General features: G+C 46.1%; 3 protein-coding genes across 3 annotated transcripts in view; all 3 read left to right on the top strand.

Annotated features, from left to right (window-relative positions):
- RHBDL2 (rhomboid like 2) overlaps positions 1–5,613 on the top strand; it is an 89,828-nt gene extending 84,215 nt beyond the window's left edge. The window contains exons 7-8 of the mRNA XM_058679219.1: positions 4,071–4,132; positions 5,095–5,613. Of these exons, the coding sequence (XP_058535202.1) occupies positions 4,071–4,132; positions 5,095–5,274 (242 nt within the window). The 3' untranslated portion in view covers positions 5,275–5,613. The remainder of the gene's footprint in view (positions 1–4,070; positions 4,133–5,094) is intronic.
- Positions 5,614–12,202: 6,589 nt separating this feature from the next.
- Positions 12,203–15,234, top strand: GJA9 (gap junction protein alpha 9; the record flags this gene model as incomplete). The annotated part of the gene is given in 7 exon segments (XM_036494246.2): positions 12,203–12,242; positions 12,245–12,283; positions 12,286–12,397; positions 12,399–12,565; positions 12,568–12,702; positions 12,705–12,843; positions 15,216–15,234. Coding segments are annotated over 7 exon segments (651 nt in total), but the record flags the coding sequence as incomplete, so codon positions are not given.
- Positions 15,235–15,743: 509 nt separating this feature from the next.
- On the top strand, positions 15,744–22,219 carry MYCBP (MYC binding protein). Its single transcript, XM_058679218.1, has 6 exons — positions 15,744–15,900; positions 16,130–16,202; positions 19,454–19,502; positions 19,752–19,881; positions 20,912–20,987; positions 21,390–22,219. The coding sequence occupies exons 1-5, from the start codon at positions 15,817–15,819 to the stop codon at positions 20,954–20,956; spliced, it is 381 nt and encodes a 126-aa protein (XP_058535201.1). The 5' UTR covers positions 15,744–15,816; the 3' UTR covers positions 20,957–20,987; positions 21,390–22,219.
- The last annotated feature ends 1,677 nt before the right edge of the window (positions 22,220–23,896 follow it).

The following is a 23,896-nucleotide window of genomic DNA, read 5'->3' as shown; positions in this document are numbered from 1 at the left end:
GGACAGGGAGAGGGTCTGGGGATGAAGCACCGCCAGGAGACCAGTGATGGTAGAAGTCTCTGTGAAGTCTCCGTTTATTGCGCCTTCACCTCTCCTTACATACTCTCCCCCCACCCCCATGTGCTCATTTAGCAGGATTATGGATACGGACTGATGAGCCCAATTAGTCTAGGTGTTTTTAGCCACAAATCCAGTTCCTGTTCCTGCCTGTTCCAACCAGCACTAATCAGGAAAAGGAGATCAAGGAACTGAGAAGCCCAGCAGTTAGAAGGGTGTCCACTTTGAGGCTTTAGAAATCTCTAATGATTCTAGAATTGCATGCTGAAGGAGTTAAGGAGGAATGCCCAATCCAGAGAGAGATTGAAATGCTAGCTAAGTCTGAAAGCAAGGATAGATTTGGGACATTGGCAGGCCAGGCAAGGCAGCAGAGGGAAGGGCAGGAGTGGGGTGGTGACTCCTGTTAGTGTGAACCTGCTCCAGGTGAGGTGCAGCCGCCATGGATGGACCCTGGGGTCTGACCTCAAAGTCATGCTGGAGGTGGCACTATATTAAGTTTGGGATTCTAGCCTATCCAAAGTAGGGAAAATAATTGATTCTGCTACTTGGCATTAAGAGTTCAGTTATCCATATTATGGGAACAGGGAGGGGCCGCTACCTCTGTGGGGAGAGACTCCATTTACGTTTTGAACCATTTGATTTTAACAACAGCAGTTATTTCACTTGGAGGTAATGTTAAACACCTGTCTGTAATGTATGGTGTTTTGGTTTTTGTTTTTCCACACGGCACCCAAGAGACAAGGGAAAATTTTCAGCATAGAAGGGAGAGGGAGCATCTGGGAGCTAGGAAAGCCACTGTAGATGTGCCACTCTTGTTTATAGGAGTCATAACCAGAACCCAGGGGTGAACCAGTGCCATCCTCCAACTTCCCGAAGGCTCCAGTCAATCCACTTCTTTTAGGTAATTATGAGTGACTTTGGTAAAATAACCCTCAAGTTATATGTAAGGGAATGAATTAAGCAGTCTTCTTTAATGCTGTTGAATGTTGGCGTGAAGATTGTGTAATGTGACTGGCAAGCACTGGTGTCACCGAATGACGCATGTTTTCTGCTAGCTTCCCTTCCCTTACCCCCGGCACATGGCATTTCTAAAAGTTCTTTAGTTCGGTTTCCCTATTGTCGTAAATGAAGAGTGCAAAATATTGTGGAGTACAAGAGCACAAGGGACCCAGGTATAGGATGTTATGAGCAGTCTGTGTTGCCTAAGCTTGCTGACAGCTCCAGCTAAACTCCTGGGGCTACTGTGGCTCGGGACAGAATTCAGGGTTGTTTTTTGTTTGTTTTTTTTAGCTCTTATCCTCCAATCAGATTGAGAGCTGTGCAGAATAGTTTCCCATGTGTTTAATTACTAAGTGCTGGAGGCAGGAACGGAGCTGCTGGAGCCCGAAGTTTTCCTGTAGTTAACTCACCTACCCTAACAGGAGGCAGGAGGGACCAGGTACACAGAGCCTCCAGAGCCATTTCTGTGCTGTCCATTAACTTGATTGGTGCAGAAGGTAGGCAGGCCATGGAACCTGTTTCCGTGCTGTCGGTTAACCTGACAAGTGGGTGCTAGCCATCAATCTGCTGTTCACCATCATGATATACAAGGTTGATTAAATACAAATCAAGGAATACATTTTATTTGAAACCCAAATCCTTGGGAGGATAGATGCTATTTTGCTCCTTTATGCATTTATTTGAGAGGAAGGGAGGGAGGTGGAAAGGATAGGGGAGAGAGAAGGAGAGAGGGCTTCCATACAGCTCTCTCCCCAAACACCCACAATGACAAAGATTAGGCTGAGCCACAGCCAGGAGCCAAGAACTCAGTTCAGGTCTCCCACGAAAGTCGCAGGAGCCCAAGCACTTGAGCCATCACCCCTGCCTCCTGAAGCAGCCAGAAGTTGGAGTTAGCAACGGGATCTGGGAGTTGAACTCAGTTCTGACATGGGGTACCAATGTTTCAACAGCTACGTAAAAACTTGCCCCATTGTTTTGTTTTAAATGGCAAATATTTACAATTTTATTCTTAATGTGAAGGACAGTTGGCCTTAAGTACCTCCTTTCTTCAAGCATTAATTGTGGGATGCGTTTTCCAACTAAGCAACTGAGTTTCTTTTTGAGGAAAGTTATGGGAATGTCACATATTCATCTTTAAAAAATCCACATAAAGGTGACTCTTCAAATGAGTCCCAGATTTTCAATGAGAATAATGATTTGGCTTATTGGACTAAAGGCTTCATTTTAGGAGAAGTGTGGGAAGGGAGGTGAGGGGGTGTCCCAGTTTAGAAGTTGTGGCACACCAGGAGCAAATTTTTCATGAGCAAAGAGCTGCAGTGATACATCAAGCTTACAAGATAAACAAGAGGAAATTGACATTTCATTGGTTACAGTGTTTGAGAGCAAGCAGGCCTAGGGTGAACACCAGACCAAAAGTAACTTCAGCGTCAAGTCTGCCCTGCGCTTGGGCCAAGGTTTCTGTTAGCCTTTTGTGACCCCGCTGGTGTGTTCCTTAGGCTGCATCTGGAAAGGCCAGTGACTGACAGTGTGAGATAGAGCTGCATTTACCTGGCTCTTGATGGAAGTTATTTACAATTAAAGTAATATTGAATACTCTTCGACCTTAATTTCTGTGCAATGACTTCAACATCAATACGGTATTGAACGGGAAAGTCGCCAGAGCACATGGTCCTCCTGCTCTTTACCCAAAGGCAAGCACTAGCTCTCAGGATCTCATGGGGCACCGTGGCTCTGAAGTTGGAAGGATGAGTACAGTGTGTATAAGACAGGTTTCCAAGTGTGGTTCATGCAGGGCAGAATTCATCTGGGCCTCAGCCAAAGATCTAGAAACTCGCCCTTGCAGCACAGTCTGAAGATTCTTGCAGGGAGGTTCCCGTGGGTCCACAGTCGAATGTGAATGTACTCCCTTTTCTGGCCCATCTTTACAACTCCTGATGCTGATTAGAGGCAGTTGGTACAGTGGATGAGAGTGGAGCATTCATGTTGGAGGTTTAAGCACAAAATGGAACCATTGTTATTCAGCATTATCGTAGGAAAATTTTTCTAGATGATTTCTTGTTCTTTCTGTTCTATAGTCTAGCTCAAGGAGGGCAGTCAGAACCATCTCTTGAAACAAGTCTGATTAGAAGCTTTTGCATGCTTCCTATTACTCAAGATCCTTACTGTGGCCCACCAGGCTCCTGCATGAGCTGTCCTCCACTACCTGCCTGGCCTCATCACTTGCCAACCCTCGTCCAGAATCACCCCGAGGTCCTGTTAAATTGTAGAATATTAAGCTCCACTCTCAAGAGCCTCTGGGTTGCAGGTCTGGGGAGGCTCTGGAAGTTTCCATTTCTACAGGGTCTGACATGATGCTGATGCTGCTGGTCTTGGGGGAGGATCTCACTTCGGAGACCATGGCTCCCGCCAAGCCAGCTGCTCTGGAATTTCTCCCCTATACTATGCACATTCCTGTCTTAGGGACTTTATGCTTGCTTATCCTTCTGTCTGTAAGATTCCTACTTCACTCATCAGCATGGCCTGCTCCCTCCTCCCCATCCCATGTCAAACATAGCCAGGGATCCTCCCCGACCCTCTGCTTAAACAGCACCTGCCACTCCTGGCATTCCCACCTGTCTTCCTCCCTGTATCTTCTCCATAGCAGTTAGCACCATTAGATATACTGTGCTTGACTTATATGCCCCCTATCATGAGACTCTTAGCTCAGTGTGGTCTGTTCTTCTGTTCATTACTGTGTATCTGTTGCCTAGAACAGTGCCTGGCATACAGTGGGCAATCAGTGCCAGAGGAAATGAATTTGTAAAGTGGGAAGAGGGTGGAATCCATTTCAGGAAGCTGTGGGAAGAACTCATGAGCCCTTAGAGCAGCACCCAGCAAGAGTCTCAGCACATGCTATTGCTACCGCTTCTACTGCTGCTGCTGCTGCTGCTCCACCTCTACTGCGACTGGTATACAGAGGAACCAAAGAACCCTGTGCACTGCTGTGGGCGTCATCAAGGTGTTTTTCCTTCTAGTTGCATCAGACATGGGATTTGCTCTCTACAGAAGGTTCTTTGTTCCTGAAAATGGGTCTCCGGTGAGTTCAGTTTCTTGTTTTTAAAATAAAGACAGTCACTACATAAGGGTTGGAACTCTGCAATGTAGATCACGTTTCTATTTGTAAGCTAAGAAAATTCCTGAGAAATCATATTTGTGAACTGTGTTTCTCAGCTACTGCTCCCCCTCGCTGTCCCCTGGGCTCTGCCCAGTTGGCCCTGCCGTATTGGGACTACACCATCAGGAGAGAGGGCTTTCCTTTTCATAGAGGAAAAAAACCACAGATCGAAGACAAGCAATGGAGTTCTGGGTCCGTTCAGTTTATACCATAGGGAAAACTGATACTTTCAGTCTTTTACTTTTTTTAGTTTCTGTCTGTGACTGTTCATGATTGCTTACATTTTAGTTCTGATGCATTTGTGGGATCAGATAATGTTCCTCAGAGATAGATCACTCAAGGCCCCTCAACTCCTACTCTTTTGGTTGGTATTAAGCAGAGCCACTCCAAACGTCATGACGATCAAGAATGAGCAGTGATGACTTCATCTTGTGTTCTCACTAAATGGTTGAAAATCCCATATTTCAGCTCTGCACGATTTATTTAAGACTTATTTCTTTGGAAAGCAAAATAACAGAGAGAGAGAGAGAGCAAAAGAGAGATTGTATGCATAGTCTCTCACTGCCCAGTGGATGCCAAGGGCCAGGGCTGGTCCAGGCTGAAGCCAGGAGCCCAGAACCCTAGCCAGGTCTTACCTGAATCCATACTCAGATGTGGGTTGTTAGTGTGGTGGCCACAGCTTACCACAACACTAGGCCCTCTGCATGGTTTCCAGAAATCTTTTTCTTTGTTATCATTGCTGCCTTACCATCTAGTTATCTAGATTTCCAAAATCTTTGTCTGATTGTGAGGGTATTTGGGTTTTGAGTAAGAGAGGTACAGCTGAAATAGGTAACAAATATTTTCCTTATTTCCACCCCATCCCCTTTCTTTTTTCTCCAAAGGTGTCCTTCGCAGCTCACATAGCAGGTGGCTTTGCTGGCATGTCCATAGGTTACACTGTGTTCAGCTGCTTCGATCAGGCACTGCTGAAAGATCCAAGGTTTTGGATAGCGATTGCTGCTTATTTAGCGTGTGTCATATTTGCTGTATTGTTCAACATTTTCCTATCTCCAGCAAACTGACCTACCTTTCACACAAATCAAGTAATAAAAGAGCCATCTGGATAGGGAGGAAGATGGAAAACTCTTAATGAAGAAACAGAAGTCCCAGCAAATGCTAACAGTTTTGAAAGGAGGACTTACAAGGATCTCTGGATGGCAGGAGGGGGCTTCCGGATGTGAAGGAAGAGGAAGAGAAGAACAGAAGGGCACAGACAGCCCGAGGCTGGGTCTCCTCCAGGCATCTGGTGTGCGTGTAGTCTGCAAAGGAGAACGTGCTGTCCTGGCAGGTCTGTTTTGCAGGTGGCTGGACGGCATCCGTGAATAATGCACTATGCTGGCAATAAACATTTCCCATATTTGTGTCCGACTCTTGATGACCATGTTTAAATAGATGGCTACTGTTGAAGGCACTTTGAAGATGCTTTCACTGATCTTAACAAACCTGCAAAGTACCTTAGATAGGAGGATCTGAAAACCCTATTCAAAACTTGAGCATTTGTCTGAAAGGAGAGGAATTGAAACATAAACATGACTGGAAACCCTTTACTCTTCCTTGTTGGTCCACCCACAATGTACTTGCCAAATATTAAAGATGTTAGTATCCTAGGAGCATTGAAACGAACCTCTCTGAGGCTACTCCAGGAATGGTAGGAAGACCTTTCTGGAGACCTGGCGTTTTCTGGGATGTTTGTTTAAGGTTCTCTGGTAGGTCTGCGTTCCCAAGGCACCTGGAACTGGGTCCGTGGTGCTAGCTGGATACCTGGGCTCTCTGGATTCCCGTTAGTGATGTGATTCTCATCCTTCCCCTAGGAGGGGAAGACTCCATCTGCATCAGGCGCCAGTGTCACCTCTAGAAGGCTGAGACACCTGTCTCCCTTCCCTGTATGGAATCCAGATGGCCGATTTCTCCTATTTTTAAAATGGTAGCTGTGGATCATTTGGAAGGAGCGCATGCACTTGATCCGATGCAGTGAGAACAGTTGGTATTCTAGTATGTTGAGAAAACTGGTTTGGGATTCACCAGGAAAATTAAAGTATGAGAATGTGAGTATGTTTCGGCTTAAGCAAAGATTTAAACAGAAATGCAAAAGACAAACGCTCCTTTTGCCTTGCTGCTCCGAACCTGCTCGTTTCTCCTGGCGATGACCATTGCCAACCGCCTGGCATGTGTCCTTGCGGACTTTTTCTATCTGTGTTAAGATTCTAGTTCAGGGTGGCTCCTGCACCGCAGTAACTGCACCGAATCTGCTCTGTACCTGCAGAGGGGCAGACACATTCAGAGAGTAGACCGAAGGCGTCCACGTTACAACTCTCCCTAAGCATGACCTAAACCAAGAAAAGTCTCTGTTTTAGCTAATCAAATATAGACATATAAAATGTTGGTTTTTCAAAATAAATGAGATGTAGGTATTTGTTCTGTAACTTGTTATGCAATATGACTTACAGATACGTTAGTTCATAAAAATCTGTTTCCTCTGAACTGTTGAAGGCATATGGACACACCAGAGTTAACAGTTCCTCTACTGGACCTTTATTACTGCTTTTGTGCAGTTACCAACAGTGCCATGTTAGCATCATAACACCTGCAGAAGCAGAACTGCTATGTTAAGCTTTAAACTGCCAGGTAAGCAGGTGTGTCTAGTTCCACTCTATACCTATGGTACAGGAAACGAACAGCTTTCTCCTGTTTTGTGGAAAGAAGGCAAAGTGCACCTTGATTGTGTTTTTACAGTTAAAGTATTTCACTTAAATTTGTATTTCTTGGGCTGGTGTAGTGGTATGGAACACTAATCTTCTGCATGGGGGGCTAGCATTCCTGGTGGGCACCAGTTCTTGTCCTGGCAGCTCCACTTTCGATCCAGCTCCCTGCTAATGGCCTGGGAAAGCGGTCGAGGACGGCCCAAAGCCTTGGGACCCTGCACCCACGTAGGAGACTTGATAGAAGCTCCTGGCTCCTGATCAGCTCGGTATTGGCTGTTGCAGCCATCTGAGGGAGGGTGCAGTGGCGTGGTAGTGAATCAGCAAGTGTAAGATCTCTTTCTCTCTGTAACTTGCAAGTAAAAGTAAATAAATATATTTTAAAAATTTATATTTCTCTAGGATGAATTATTTCCAAGTTTTTTAATAATTTATGCTTGCACATATGTAATTTATAGAGTAAACATGTGTATATAAATGCTTACATTCAATCTGAAAGGTAGCTGTTTTTGAGAAGTTTCTTTTTTTTTTTTTAAGGTTTATTTATTTTGATTGGCAAGTTAGATATACACAGAGGAGCAGAGACAGAGAGGAAAGATCTTTCGTCCAATGATTCACTCCCCAAGTGACCACAACAGCCGGTGCTGTGCCAATCTGAACCCAGGAGCCTGGAACTTCCTCCCGGTCTCCCACGCGGGTGCAGGGTCTCAAGGCCTTCAGCCATCCTCGGGGTGCAGGGTCCCAAGGCCTTCGGCTGTTCTCGACTGCTTTCCCAGGCCACAAGCAGGAAACTGGATGAGAAGCAGGGCTGCTGGCATTAGAACTGGCACCTATATGGGATCCCGGGTGTGCAATGTGAGGACTTGAGCCACTATGCTATCACACCAGGCCCTGAGAAGTTTATTTTCATTGGGGGGTGGGCAATCTTCCATCTGCTGGTTTACTTCTCAAATGCCCACAATATCCAGGGATAGACCAGGCCAAAGCCACAAGCCCAGAACGCCATCTTGTCTCCCAAATGGATAGCAGGGCCGAACTACCTGAGCCATCCTCTGGTTGGGCCTTCCAGGGTGCATATTCGCAGGAAACTGGTCCAACAGCAGAAGATCCAGGGACTGAACTGGCCCTCAGATATGGGATGTAAGCATGCCACACAGTAGCCTAACCTGCTGCTACTGTGTGGCTGCCCCTGAAAAATCATTGTTAATTGGCAAAAGGGATCAGGAAATACTCATTCATCAGCCATGGCCAACTGCCCCCTCAGGGACACCCCTCCCTGGCAGGCCACTGTCTCTGAGGAGACCAATGCCCCAGAGTATAACGCAGTGCTACTAAGAGAAAATGTAACAGAGAAACAGGATTTATCTGACCATGAAATTGGACATGACCCACTAATTATTTGGTCTGATAATCAAGAAGATATTGCTTTATTATGGCTATGTTTTATTGGATATCCCCATTCCCCAAAATGATGGTTAAACACACACACACACACACCCCTACCTCCTCAGCTTTAAACTGGCATTATGGCTATATTTTATTGGATATCCCCATTTCCAAAAATGATTCCTAAACACACACACACACCTCCTGGTGCTTTAAATTGACATCTTCTGATTGACTGTACTGTTATTAGGACTATTGGAAACATTCTTTATCTGTGATGTCCAATAAATTAGCCACTAGGCGCATGCAGCTCTTTAAACTTGTATCAAAACTAATTAAAATCTCAGTTACTGTGATAGGCAAGCCATAGTACATGTAGCAGGTGTCCACATTACTGGACAGCATGAAAATTAATTTTACTGTTGCAGAAAGTTCTATTGCACACTGCCGAGCAAGTGTCTACTGGAAGCAACTATTGGAAGCAAGAATGAGCAGAAAGGGAAATGATTTCAGTTACTGGCTGACCCCCTGAACTGCCCACAACTGACCCTGCTCTGCTGTGGGCAGGGCGCATGTTCAGAGGACAAGGTGAAGATGGCCATGGTCTCACTTTCAGGCATGAGTGACTTCTCAGATTTACCCAAACTAAAGAAGGTTTTTGTTAATTTCTCTTGCTTAGCTAATTAAGAAAGTTGCTTAAAATGTTTGAATTCTTTAGTGCTGTGTTTAAGTATACTCATTTTCATGCCATGTGCTATGAAAGCCTTCATTTGTAGCTAAATAATAGTGCTCTTGCTTTTAGGATATACTATATTCTTGTTCTTTAAGCCAAAAAAATTCTTGATTTCTTTTTGTGATGATGGTGGTCATGATGAAAAATTAAAATACATGCAATTGTAAAAGACGAAGTCAATGGTAATTACACTATCCAGAGATAACCACAGTTACTATTTTAATGAATAACTTCTAGTTTTCTATGTATCTCTACCTATGAGTAAATTTATAACAAGGGGTCTTAGTATGAATTTCATTGACACAACATGTCAAATGTCTTTTGTATCGGTCTATACTCACGTTACTGGTCACACAGTATCCCAGGGTTTTTCACCACTCTTTATTTTATTGATCTTGTCTGTGTTGATAATTATTTTGGATGTTTTCAGTTTAGCACTATTATAAACGATAACATAAATAACATCTTTGCTTACATCTGGAAGTGTTTTTGCATTATTAGGTCACAATATGTGACTGTTAATAAAGTCAACAGAAACTTTCTCTAAGGAATATAACTACATTTTAAACGTATCATGTATCACAAGTCTTAGGAAATGTACAAAGTCTTAAAAAAGGAACTGAAGCCATTTAGTAGAAAGCCAAAATTGTCACCGACATTCCTAAGTTAAATAAATTGTTAACAAAAAAAACAACTGTCTTTAATTTTTAAATGCAAATTTCATGTTTTCTCAGAAAAATCACAGTTTGAAAATAAGGCTGATTGTAGAACTACATGCATCTTTGAGGGCCAGCTCCAGCTGTTTGGCCTTGGGTGAAACCAAGACATGCAAAATGCGGGAAACCATTACCTGCCCCACGGGCTTTTTTGTGATGGACACAGTCTTGCAGCTACTGGACCCTACTATTTGTGTGACATTTCAAAGCAAAAGAGGACATTCACTCTTTTCTTTCCTTGGGGGTACAGTTCCTATGGTATCAATCTGAATATGGAATCCATCTTGGCTGATAGTACAGTAGTTAAATTATAATGTGCCTCACTGTTCCCTTAAATGAAGAAATCAAGCAGCATGTCTAAGTTGGTCAAGCATTGTTCCAACAGAAATTTCTATAATACTATCATATAAATGATCGGTTTATTTCAAGTAGTATCTAAGAACATTCCAAGACCATAAAATAGCTGAGAATTCTTCAAGTTCATTTTAACATGATAAAAATTCGGAGACTTTTTTATAATATGGTGTGAAAATTTTATAAATACTCATAAATATTCCCGAAATGGGTTTCTGGAAATGTTCATCAACTCCCAGAAAGAAACCTCCCGAATTTAGATATTTAAATGTGGATTTAAAATTCTTATACCATGAGCCAGATGTGTTTGCTCTTGTTTCATTAAATGTTGTTATGTTGTGGAATTATCAAATGAAGCACATTCATTTTTAAATGTCAATGAGAATTTAAAAATCACCAACTGATAGAATTATGATTCCTTATGAAGGACTACACTATTGTAACAAAATGGGAATAATCTGGCGGGGGGTGGGAGTTTGAGGGGGAATCCCAGCCTATACAAAATTGTACTACATAATTCAAAATAAAAATATATTTAAAAAAATCACCAACTTTGATTATATCAATATAAAATAATCAGTAATAATAGGCTTGTAAGGTCAAGTCAGTTGTCTTAGAAACCTTTCCAGAAAACAAGAAGAAAATATGTCAATAAACTTCAGCTAAATAAGGTGACTCTTCTCTGATAGGGACTCTTGCAATTCTATTTTTTTTAAAGACTTATTTTATCTACTTGACAGAGTTATGGGGAGGGGGAGGTAGAGACAAAGAGAGATATTTTGTATCTATTGGTTCATTTTCCTAATGGCAACAATGGCAGGGCCAGGGTGAAGCCAGGAACCAGCAATTCCAATCTGGTCTTCCATGAGGGTGCAGGGGCCCGAGTATTTGGGATGCCTTCTACTGTTTTCCCAAGGACACTAGCAGAGAGCTGGGCTGCACATGGAGCAGCCTGGGACAGGAGCTGGTACTCATTTGGGACACTATTGTTGCAGACAGTGTCTCAACCCTCTGTGCCACAATGCCAACCTGTTACTCCATTGTTTTTCACTTCAAAAATTTTTTTTTAAATGGGAGCTCCCTACTTTCCTTTTTTTTTTTTTTTTATTTATTTTTATTACAAAGTTGGATATACAGAGAGGAGGAGAGACAGGAAGATCTTCCGTCCAATGATTCACTCCCCAAGTGAGCTGCAATGGCCGGTGCTGAGCCAATCCGAAGCCAGGAATCAGGAACCTCCTCCAGGTCTCCCATGCAGGCGCAGGGTCCCAAAGCCCTGGGCCATCCCCGACTGCCTTCCCAGGCCACAGGCAGGGAGCTGGATGGGAAGTGGAGCTGCGGGACCAGAACCGGCGCCCACATGGGATCCCGGGGCGTTCAAGGCGAGGACCCCTGCCACCAGGCCACGCCTCCGGGCCCAAAAACATTTTTTTTTTTTTACAATTTTTTATTTGAAAGGTAGATTTTACAGAGAGGGAGGGCGAGACAGAGGGAGACGTGTTCCTTGCACTGGTTCACACCCCAAAGGTCGCAATAGCCAAAGCTGAACTGATCTGAAGCTGGGAGCCGGCAGTTTCTTCTTGATTTCCCATGTGGGTGCAGTGTCCCAAGGCTTTGGGCCATCTTCTGCTGCGTTCCCAGGCCTTAAGCAGAGAGCTGGGTTGGTGGTGGAGCAGCTGGGACTTGAACTGACGCCTGTATGGGATGCCAGTGCCAGAGCATAGAGGATAAGCCTGATGTGCCACTGCAAGGCCTCCTGCTATTCTATTTAATAGACGTCATGCATACTTCTCTGCCAGGTATTTCCTTTTAAACTGCTTTATGGTATCTAAACATTTCATTTAAAATTCCTGACATATGACATACATTCTTGGTATCAGATGATCACTGCTATTTAGGGGAAAAACAAAGCAACCAGCTTATGAAAGAGTGATGCTATGTTGGTGTTTTGGCTGCAGGTTGGCATTAACCTACAGTACTCCCTCCAGAATAGAACACAGCTGCTTCCTTTCTGACGGTGCAGAGCTGGCAGCTGAATAAACACAGGGGCCTGAGTGAACCGGGAGGCATTCTGGAGGAAGCTCCCATCCACTCCACCACGATCTAAAGCTCTGGCTCCCTGTCCTGATCACGTTTTGAATGCTCGTTTGAGTGCAGCAGCTGAGGACGTGTGGGCCAATGAGCAGTCCGGCTGCCTCTGCAACACACAACAGGCAGGCTGCAGGGACGCATGCTACGCCCGGGCTGTCCCCATCTCCCGTCAGGTACTGGGCGCTGTGGGTGATCTTTGTGTCTTTGCCGTTTCAGGTCTACATGGGCCGTACTTTGTACTGACAGAAGGTTCTGGAGAAAGAGAGGCAGAGGGTGAAAGTGCAATTAAGGGGAGAACTGGAGGGAGGCCTGGAAATGTCTGGGGACGGGGGACACCGGAGCGGGAGCACTGCCAGTTGGGACAGAGGACACCAAGCCGAGCTCGGCTCCGGGAAAGCCTGCAGTGCACCTATGTGATCCACATTCTTACTCGCTCTGCGCTGGAAGTGGGGCTCATGAGGGGCCAACAGCTTTATTGCACCTGGACCCTCTGGTTAAATGTCACAGGTGGCCCTATCCAAACATAATGGACTGTTCTGTGCCATGACCCATGGAAAAGACAGTATTCCTATTATTCATGCAATTCGTAGCTACTATTTTTTTTCTGTCTCTGTATCTTTTTTTATAATTTATTTATTTATTTTTTAATTATATTGTTGACAATCTTTAAATAGTTAATTAGGGAAAAAAGGTTCAGGGGTATAGGAAAATGGGTAAAACTATTATGTCCATATTGTTTCCTTCTTGTATCTGAGGTAAAGGGGGATATTGAGGGAGAAGCCCCACCCAGTTTCCCACCCACCCCAGGTCCTGGATGTGGGGCATGCTCTGAGATCCTTGCTCAAGTGGTTTTAATAGTTCACCAGTTATGAATCGCTGCCATTTTCGCCACTTCCAGCTCGGTGAGGTCATTGAAGAATCCACTGATTGACATAGTCCATCATAGAGTCTCCATTTGCCCAGTATTTCGTTGCCAACATATAGCTTAGGTGGTTGATTGAGTTGTTCTTTCTTTTGTCTTTTCTTGGCTAGCTAGGGTTCTGAGTCCAGCGTTTTGATTGGGGAGATCCCCAAAGAAACTTTGAGGTATTCCCAGACCAGATTCTTGTGTGTTCTAGCAAGCACAGGGCCCGGCACAGTCCATCTCCACGATCAGCTGGTGGTTTCAATTGCTGGGTTGGTTCTGTTTTCAGTCCCGACTTCCACTGGAACCAATGGGTGTTGCAGTCCAGCCTGCTTCTGCCCAGCACATACTCGGCCCTCACATCAACCAGTGGGAGCCTAGTCGGAGCGACCCACAGTAAGCCCCACCAGGCCCGCCCCCTACCCTGGTTTGCCAGTATGTATGTAGCTACTGTTTTTTTCTTGAACATGCTAGAAATTTTTCACTTCAGATTTAAAAAGCTGAAAGGAGGGCTTTGGGGCCAAGGTAAACTAAAGGGGGAACTTAATGAATTCTATGTAATCGAGTCAAAACCAATTCCAGCCAAGCAACTGAAGCGGTTTCCTTTTGCACGGGATCTTGTCAGTGGAAAAGCCAACAGGCAGAGCAGTGTATCCTAGTTTAAGCACATCTTCCGCAGCTCGGGCAGCTCCTGGCAAGCGTAGGCTGAAGGCTGGGCAGGACATTGTGCTTTCGAACACGATGTGTCCACTCCATCCTGCCTGCAGCCTCTTCAACACATCAGCGCCAGGAACCGCAGGGATGCTCATAACAACGTTTGGAAAAGAAGCTACTGGGAATGAGTCAAGGGAAAAAAGAGAAACTGATGGCCGAGTCGGCCAAGGAAGCCCCTGCGGCACAGGTCGCTGGTCTGTGTCCGCTGTGCCTCTGTCAGCTCTCTGTCCCTGTAGACCCAGGAGCTCAGTGCTCCCCAGCATCTCTCTGTAGAAGATAAAAGCTGCAGGTCACCTTCTAAAGCAGACCCCAGGGCCTGCTAGCAGAGGGCACTGTGAGAACCTCAGTACCCTCACGGTGGGGCCTCCCAGCCACCTGATGTCCCATGCACTCCCCCACCCCCGGGGAAGAACTGTGCTGTGCGCCTGAGTTGGTCTGAACCCGCCACAGTCCTTTCTGTCCCCCACACCCCACGGTGTCCCTGACAAACCCCCTCACTGGGCGGCGGCTTCCCACTGCCCTTCAGATCTGAATAGCGGTTGGCTTTGGGACATGAAGCCCCGTGACTGTAGAGCATGGGAAAGCATGTAAGGCCAGCTGTCAAGGCCGACAATTGGGAGCCATTTCAGGAAGGGAAGACAAATCCTCCCCATGAACCCCAGGGGAACAAGTCTGACTTCAAAGATCAAGAGTTGCCAAATCCAGGTTAATTATATTTATAAATATATGCACATATGTATACACTATATATATAACTTTACACATATGTGTATATACATATATTATGCATATTTACCTATATATAAAGCTTCCTCCAGAATGTGTGAAACTGATTTGGTGAAAAAGAAAATTGCATGTTCAGGGCCCAGCATGGTGGCTCAACAGGCCAATCCTGCTCCTGTGGCACTGTCATCCCACATGGATACCAGTTCGTGTCCTAGCTACTCCACTTCCCAGTCAGCTCCCTTCTTGTGGCCTAGGAAAGCAACAGAGTATGACCCAAGGCCTTCACACCCTGCACCCATGTAGGAGACCCTGAGGAGGCTCCAGGCTCCTGGCTTTGGATCAGCGCAGCTTTGGCCGTCACAGCCATCTGGGGAGTGAACCAGCACATGGAAGGTCTCTTTCTGTCTCTCTGTAAATCTGCTTTTCAAATAAATCCTTAAAAATATATTTAGAAAATCACACGTTCAAAACCCATGCTTGATGGTTTGGAATAGTGTTATCTTTCAGAATGGGCCCATTATGTTGGGGCATTGTTCCTGAACTATGTAATGCCCAATTTTTAGCTGCCAATTCCTTTCCTTTGGGCAGTGTGTTGGTCCTGTGCATCACGGGATTTCATAGTTCTTTTTTTTTCTAATAGGCTGCACCCAAATGTGTAAGGAGTGTAAACAAAGTAAGATCTTCCAGAGACCTGTGACTGCTCTCACCGGTTTACAGCACCGTAACTCACCGCGGCCTCGCCACCTGACCCGGCCTCACTCCCAGCGGGCAGGAGGGTTAAAGCCCAAAGGCGCCAGGGCCGAGGCCCGCGCGTGGCAGCGCTCCGGGAGCTCCCGCGAGCACGTGGCCACTCAGGCCCACGCCCACGTGCAGAAGCTGCGGCCGGAACGCACGCGTGTCCACCCGGACGCCTTCTTGCAGGATGCCCACCGCGCACAGGCTCGGCCGAGGAGGCTCCGCACGGCGGCCGAGCCCACCACAGGGCGGCACACCCCCTCCAGCTGCTCGGCCTGAGCGACCCCAGCTCGGCCTCTCCACTCGGCAACCGAATCGCCGCGGGGACCGGAAGAGGAAAGAGGGCCGCTGCTGCGATGGCCCGAGGGGCGGGCGCGCGCAGCCTCCCTCGGCTACGCCCGCACCGGGGGAAATCCAGAGCGTCCCGGTCGCCATGAAAACAGGCCACACCCCGGCCGGCCGGGCCCGTGGTTCGCCGGTGCGCAGTCGCGCGCGCCCTGCCGCGCATGAGCAGTGCCGTCCCGAGCCCGCCAGCCACGGTCTCCGGCGCCAGCGACGCCGTTGCCGCTGTCACTATGGCCCATTACAAAGTGAGGGGGGCGGGGGGCGCGGCGTGGCCGGGGGCGTGCGGGCGGTCGCCGGCCGCGGGGTCGGCCCCGGGCGGGCGTGGGGGCGGCGGCGGCGGCGCGCGCGCAGGTGTTGAAGGAGTGGGGGGGCCTTCCGCGGTAGCGAGGCGGAGGCGGGCTTGCCGGACTCCCAGAGCCGCCTTCCTGCTCCGGTCTCTGGGCTCCGGCCCCCTGACCCGCCGTGTCTCCTCAGGCCGCCGACTCGAAGCGCGAGCAGTTCCGGAGGTACTTGGAGAAGTCGGGGGTGCTGGACACGCTGACCAAGGGTGAGCATGGGCTCAGACAGGACTCGCGTGCCTCCCCCCTTCCCCTGATGGGCCTCGCCGCGGGGGAAGGAGGGAGAACAGGTGGTTTGCGTCCAGGGCCTCGGCGAGGTGGCCTGGGGGCCGGACGCCGCCCGAGGGGAGCCTGGCTCGCACTGCCGTCTGTCCCCGCGTCCAGAGCTCAACTCTTGCAAAGTCGCTCCAACTTCCGCCGCGGCGCTTGGAGCAGCCGCACAGGACGTGTTGGCCCGAGACCCATGGGTGCACGCCTCCTGCTCCCACCTCAGAGCGTTTGAGGGGTCCCTAGAAGCATTAAGACATATTTCCCCCTCGGGTCCAGAACAACTGGGGGAAATGGCTAGTTAGGAAAAGAGGGTTGTGAGGCAGCTGAGTGGGGTCCAGGCACTTATGGGAGGAGAGGGGAGCCCGTTCGGCTGTGGACACCGCCCCCGCGCCCCCCTGCCCCGATTCCTGTTGTGTGTAGATTTTGTAAATGAAGGTAGAGGTACAGCCTTCAAAAGCCAGAGGACGCAGCAAAGTGGTTATATTGATCTCAGGTTTAAAACTGGAAGTTTACACTGTGTGAGCTCCGGATCTACCAGGCAGATGACAACGTTCTGCAAGGTGGGGAAGGTTCTTCCTGCTTCGGTGAGCTTGCTGTGTGTCACCCAGCTCCCTGCCTGGAATTTTCCAGGATGAAGAATGGGACTGGTGGCAGGGATGAGCGCAGGGACGGCAGGAGAACCATGGGTAATGTGGAAATAATTTGGTATCTGCTCTGTAGGCATAAACCAAGGGGAGGTATATTCCTAAAGTGGAACTGAGTTCTGAGTCTTAAAAGAAGGCAGGGGTTTCAGTGTCTGTGCATGGGGTGGTAGTTTGAATCGCTACACTGTCTCTTTGCAAATACATTTCAGCTGATGCTACGGAGTTCCTCTGAGGGCACTGTGTTGTGTCCTCCAAAAATCCCGCAGGTTCTTTAACCATTTTACTCAGGCCTTTTGGACAGTAACAAGAGTGACCTTAAAAATGTCCCAGCTCTGTGTACTTACGCCTGGGGAGACACATCATGAGAGAAACACATAGTGTCAACTAGTGGCAAGTGTTAGGAATGCAAGCCTAGCAAGGTTAGGGGCCCAGGGTTAACTGAGCCGGTCAGGCAGCGGCAGGTGGGAGACTTTCCTTGAGAAGTCACTTTTGAGCAGAGACCTGAATGAGCTATTTGGTGTTAAACAGTTGCAGTCATTCTTACAGGTTGATTGTTTTCAGTCTGAGACATCCAAAATGTGCTGGCACCTGAAATGTGGGAAACTGTGGCGCTTGACAGTCAGAATGCAGACTTTACCTTCAGGCAGCGTAAGAGGAATGGATCCCTTGGATTCATCCCCAAGATAGCTCATGTATACCAAAGATTTTGAAATCTGGCAAAAAAAAAAAAAAATCTGAACGCCTTCTCAGTGCAGGCATTTTGGATAAGGGATTATCAAGGAGGCCAGAGCGGCTGGGTGGAGCGGGGCAGCTGTTGGAGTTAACTGACCCCACGGGAGAGGCGCAACCTTCTCTCTCTCGCACACACCCCTGGACTCTTACCCTTCAGTCTCTAAAGGAACATCAGACAGCATGGTGTCTGCTGGTATGTTTTATTTAAAATTTTCAGTTTCAAACATAGGTTCTTCCAATTTTTTTAAACAGCTCATTCCAAGAGGATTTGAAACTGCTTACAACATTAACACAACTAAGGAGAACTGCAAAGGGGCCAAATCGTTTGGAAGAAGAGGCATTCTAGTTACTTCCAACACTTTGTCAACCTCTGACAACTCTGGGTTATGGCAGAAAAGGGGAACAGAATGGGGCAGAGAGTTTAACTTCTCTTACTGCAACAAGGAAGTGTAGTTCATCTGTAGAAAAGCACAGGAAACACCAGTTCCATTAGATTCTTTATTAAGGCTGAAAGGACTACCGACAAATCCAGAAGCTGAAGGAGATGGGGTGGGAGACGAGGGGATGAAAGGGTGAGTGTTAGTACCCAGTCTTCAGCAAACTATGGTTCAGCAGAGATGAGTGGGAGCTAACGGAAGAAGACACAGGCCAGGTGTGAGCATATAAATAAAGGACAGAGTGAACAGCAGCGCCTGCAGAAGGGGAGGGATGGTGGTGGTGTGCTGTAAAGGTCCTGGAAGGAAGATGTTAAGGGCTTACTCATTGGATTTTTCTCATTCTGTCATCCATTATCAGAACTGCAGAAGACCAGGGGGAAGCAGCTAAACTGGCTTACAAGACTCATCTAGACAGCACCTTTCAAATTTGTACTTCCAGTTTTTGTTTTGTGAGAACTCTCAAGGGGTTTCCTTCACAGAAAGGCCAAGCGCTGGTGGAGAGAGTCCTAAGGAGTAAACTGTAGGAGGAAATTCTTCACTAGGAGTAAGGGTAGCACTCACACGAGTTAGAGGATTTGAAACCACTGGCGTGTGTGTATGATGATGTTGACTCTGGGTGAGTTTTTGATTGGTAGTTTTTGTTGTGCTGAGTTTGCCACTTTGATCCTGAAGAACGTGTGGATCTGAGGCTGCTTGCGATAATTAGCATATCCCTGTTGATCCTAAATTTTCTCCAGATTTTCCTTTGCACTTGTCTCTGCCTGTAGTGCAGGTCACTGACTTGTTAGACCGGATTGACACGTCAGCTTCTGAACTGTTGCGCTAGCGATTATCTTCGTGTCACCCCGTCGGGGCTCCATGCAGCTGTCTAGAGTGATCCTGTCTCTCTCCTGCTTAGAACTGTTTAATTATATGCCTGTTGCTCTTGGGATCAAAGTCCAACCCAGCCCAGGTACCCCTCTGCAGTGTGGAGCCTGACCACCTTTCCAGCCACATCACTCCCAACTCCCATCCTGCCATACTTGAATTTTCAGTTGGATGCTATGGTTGACTTGCGCTGGGGCCCACGTGTTTGATATGTACCACTCATCGCCTAGATCTCAGGCCTCTCTCCCTGAAGCCCAGGCTGAGATAGTGGTGCTCCTGTACTGCCTGTTCGGTGCTCTGCCTGGTTCCTTGCTTATCTTCTGCGCTATACTGTGTAATCCTCGCCAGCAGGACCATTCTGTCCTGAGCACCACTGTATAGACTGTCCTAACGATGCAGCACTTAGCCTGTGGTAGGCAGTTCGTACTTACTGGCTTAAGAAATAGAATCTCAGCCATTGCAAAAATGTAAGACTATAATTGTTGCTTTCTCTGCTTTTTTGATTTGCAGTGTTGGTAGCCTTATATGAAGAACCAGAGAAACCTAATAGTGCTTTGGAGTATCCTTTTCACCTCTGAAGTCAGCTCAAGGCCTCATTTTGGAGTGTGTCTTTTTTTTTTTTTTCCCACACAGATAATTGTAAAGCACTTTGACTTATTGAAAGAATTATTCTCCTTTGAGTTTTTGGAAAATCTCTGGGTAAATATTGGTGGCAGGGTGGGTGAATGGTCAGTGATGTGAATGCTACCTTGGGTTACTTAGTAGGTTCACTTCGCTCTCAGCAGTAAATTCTTAACACTGACATTAGCTTTTTAAAGCATCACTTAGGAGCTGCTACCCCAGAAAATCCAGAGATAGAGCTGCTTCGCCTAGAATTGGCAGAAATGAAAGAAAAATATGAAGCTATTGTAGAAGAAAATAAAAAACTGAAAACAAAGGTAAATCTTAAAACAAGGAATTCATGTTAAAATCATTTCATCTTCAATGATTCTGTAATCAAAGCTTTACTAAAATTGGCCCCGAGATAGGTGCCTTCCAGTCTGATTCAGTGCAAGGCAAAGTTAGGAAAACTCCAGGAAACCTCAAGATTGATTCAGCAGAACAAGCAGAATGTGGCCAAGAGGAGGCTCTTGGGTGCTTGAATCCACAAAAAAATAAGAATTCTGGTTCGTGTTACTGAGAAGTAAATGGAGAGTTGTGAGAGTCTTAAAGTAGCTGATTGAATTAGGTCACTCTTTGTAAGTGGCACCTCTTGGGGTGGTGTGTGTGTAATCTGCATGGTCATAGACGGTAACCCTGAATGAACAAATCGGTGCTGAACATTTTTCTTTGTTGATAAATTTTCAATTAGTCAATTAGTCTTTTATCACATTTGGAATCACATAATGTATTTTATGTGGCCCTAGGTATTTCTCCTCATGTGTTTTATTTTTCAAAGCACAGTGAAATATCTAATAAGCTTTTGGATCTGACAGCTAATGGGAAGAACCCAAAGCTTAACCTCATGTTCTTCCAGGAAATTACACCTTTGCATGAAAGAAAAATGCATCACCTTAAATAATCTGAGATTCCACAAGGCACTAATGCTTATTAACCTCTTTGCACCTTTTAAGTCAAAGGGATTGGTTAGATTGATCCATGTCACATACAGTCTTTTCTCTATTTTTTAGGGGGTAAGCCCAGTTAAACTTGGTGGAGAGGAAGAAATTCTTTACTATAAGCCACTGTATCTTTGGGAAGATAGACTATTACATACTAAGAATCCGAACAGGACTGTCAGGAGTTAGGATTTTAGTTTTCTAAAAAGGGATTTTGATTAGGTTGACTGTTAAATTTAAAATCGAATGGTTTCAGGAGAGACATAGTAACTGATGTACTTCAACTTATTGATTTAGTAGCTAAACTTGTATTTTTTTTAACGTAGTTTAGAATAAAATTCACCTAAACTCCTCTGTCTTTGCCCCATAGCTTGCTCAGTATGAACCACCTCAGGAGGAGAAGCGTGCTGAATAGGATTCTTCTCAGTTGAAAAGACACTGAAATGGTTTTGTATGACTTAAATAGTTTGTATAGTATATAATCTTTTCTGAACAGATGCTATAGAACTTTTAATATGTTAAATTCACCTATTACACTTTAATTGTTAAAAACACATATATTAGAATCACCAATAAAAACTCAGTATAACTTTCTTTGGGTCTTACAGCAGGAGAATCCAAAGTAAATCCCGGGAGAAAACAAACAACAGCAACAACAAAAAAAGCCATTTAACATTACATGATCTTAAAAACATTGTGTTTATTATCTGATGAGGAGTGATGGGATGGGGGTGTGTTTTAGCCAAGAGAGGTTAGCGTGGGGCTGTTACTTGGTGTGGGTCAGGATGTGAGCACAGGTACAGTCATTATTTAACGTGAAGCTGACACTGTTGTTTATATTGCTGTAGGCAGCTAGAGAGATCTGTGAGACTTGGGATGCACCTGCGGCGGGCTCCCCTGCATCTGCTGTTCTGGTTTCTGTACTGCGGAATAACTTGGAACAAGTAACTCATCTTTGCCACCACTTTGCCTTAGAGAACTCTGTGTGTGCCAGCTGAACTCTGACACCACGTTTTCCTTCTATGCAATCAGTGCACTCTCTGATACTGTTGCCTTGCTTTGCTCAGTGCCTCCTTGGGTCCCAGCTGCACACTGGCCTTTCTGTGTGTTTAGGAACAGCAGTTACGCTGATTGTACTTGATAGAACTTTATACAGATCACACTGTTCTCCTGCCTTACTGCATTGTTTAACATTGAGCACAACAACAGAGGGAATAGAGATTAGGGGTCCACACGCACAAGCTGAAATGCAGAGGGAAAGGAGCCACACACTGTGGGTGTAATCACAGTGCTCCCCCCACCTTCATTTTTTCCCCTAACCTTGAATTCATTTTATCTTCATTATCCCTGTGAAGTAGGTAGGGCAAACCTGAGAGGAGGTTGGGTGTTGAAATTTTGGGCCAAAGACTGATGTTGATACAAAATGTGCACTAACTGTAGAACTTGGGCACATCAGTTTACTGTTGGGAGACACTGTCCTCATCTGTCAAATGAGAAGACTGTCTGTGCTGCCTACCTCACAGGGTTGTTGTGAGGGTCAAATGAGAATGTATGTGAAAGATTTGTAAATGGTAAAGCACTGTATTGTCTGTCAGTCCTTTTCTCCCCAAAGACCTGTAGTTAGATGTTTGTTTCACTGCTCACGGATAGACATTTTAAAGAAGCTTTACTTCATGTATTCTATCCCTGTTGTTAGAGAAACTGTATTTATTTTTTAGTCAAAACACACACAGCAAAACGATCCAAGGAAAGCTGGTTTAACTAGCAAGAGCCGTGGCGCCTGCTGGGAGCTGTGACCAAGCCAATTGTGAGGGCATTTTAATCAGCCACGTTGGCAGGAATGTGGCCGTGGTCTGTGTCTCTCTTAGTCACAAGTTTGTTTTTGGAGGGGGGCCAGATGCTACTGGAAGAACATTGATTTGGATGGATTTCTCTTGTACCAAGTTGAGTGCCTCCTACATGGGCAGCGCTGAGCTGAGTGCTGGGTGTGATAAAGATGAATGACTTGAAGTTGGTTGTGAGACATATGTATAAACAGTTACAGTGTGGCTTAGGATGTGCAGGGAACCATATGAATAATAAAGCTCGGCCCTACGAAGAGTTTGGAAGAGAGGGAGACTTGGCTTCTTCAATCAGCAGTTAGTACCACAGCCTCTCCGCTTAGACAAGCCCAAGCTGTCTGTCTCCTGGCAGCCCACCCTCATCTGCTTTTTCTCTCTTGGGGCTAAAATCCATGCTTGTCACTGTAGTCAGGTGTCTTTCCTGTGGCAATGTGTGGCGGGATAATCACACTTCCGGGGGAACGGACCTGCTCCAGTGCTGTGCTGGCCAGTGCTGCTGCAGAACTGAGGGTTAGCCCGGGGTCTGGAGGTGTTGTTCTCAACATTCCCTTCAGGAATTTGAACGGAGACTGATATATCAGAGGCTCTCCAAGCCAACAGAAATGGACCCGATCAGATCAGTTCCTGCAGTGCCTACACTGCTTTATTTATAAAATAGAGATTTCTTGTCTTGCCTACCTCACAAGATAGTCGTAAGGATCATATTGAACATAATGGATGTAAAAGTGCCTTGCAAACTGTAAAGGACTACATATGGAGCAGATGGGAGAAATGCCAGATCTAAGTGCCACAAAATTGGAAGGGCTGGGTGGTAGATTATATTGAAATAAGCTTTAAAATGACTAACAACCTGAGCACCCAAACTGAGTACCCAAAACATTGAAATCCCAAGTCTTATATTTAGGATACAAAATGTAGTGATCCAAGCTGAGGCTCTAGGACGGCTGGGAGAGTTCTAGCTCCAGTAATTCGCGGTGTGGACCACGGACACTGTAGACACTTTGCACTGGGAAGCATTAATAGAAATATTACCCTAAGACGGCTGGTGTTGCTTTCAAAGTCACAGGGGTTTTGAGGGCTGTCAGGAAACTTGAAATTAAGTGAACAATGGACCTGCAGGGAGATGGGATTTGAAATTATATGGCCACCAGACAGGGTAGCCACTGGCTACATGTGGTAATTAAAACTAAATGAAAATTCAGTTTGAGGGCTAAATCCACCTGTGGCTGGTGGCTACCACACGCACCAAGCTGTACCAACACAGAACATTTTGTTAATGACATAAAGTTACACTGGACAATGTTATAGAAAGAATGGTTCAAGGAGCAGTTGGAACAGAGAAGAGTAAGTGGGTAATGACGATGACCAAAATAGATGAAGGGTTGTCGTGAAAACCACGACTACCATACTTCTCCACTATTTTTGGTATCAAGGGGATTTTCAGCTTTAATAAAATCTGTGGGATTGGTGTCCAGATGAGAGAGTGAGCCCTCCTCCTTCCAAACTGTCATCCG

Source organism: Ochotona princeps, chromosome 2 (assembly GCF_030435755.1).
Source record: "Ochotona princeps isolate mOchPri1 chromosome 2, mOchPri1.hap1, whole genome shotgun sequence".
In the NCBI taxonomy this organism is placed as follows: domain Eukaryota; kingdom Metazoa; phylum Chordata; class Mammalia; order Lagomorpha; family Ochotonidae; genus Ochotona; species Ochotona princeps.
This window is presented reverse-complemented; position numbering and strand designations above follow the sequence as displayed.

Excerpts from the sequence above, each read along its gene's own strand:
- MYCBP (XM_058679218.1), top strand. The coding sequence starts at position 15,817 with ATGAGCAGTGCCGTCCCGAGCCCGCCAGCCACGGTCTCCGGCGCCAGC. Across the intron at positions 15,901-16,129 it reads TCACTATGGCCCATTACAAA|GCCGCCGACTCGAAGCGCGA; the intron begins GTGAGGGGGGCG and ends GTGTCTCCTCAG. Across the intron at positions 19,503-19,751 it reads AAACCTAATAGTGCTTTGGA|CTTTTTAAAGCATCACTTAG; the intron begins GTATCCTTTTCA and ends CACTGACATTAG.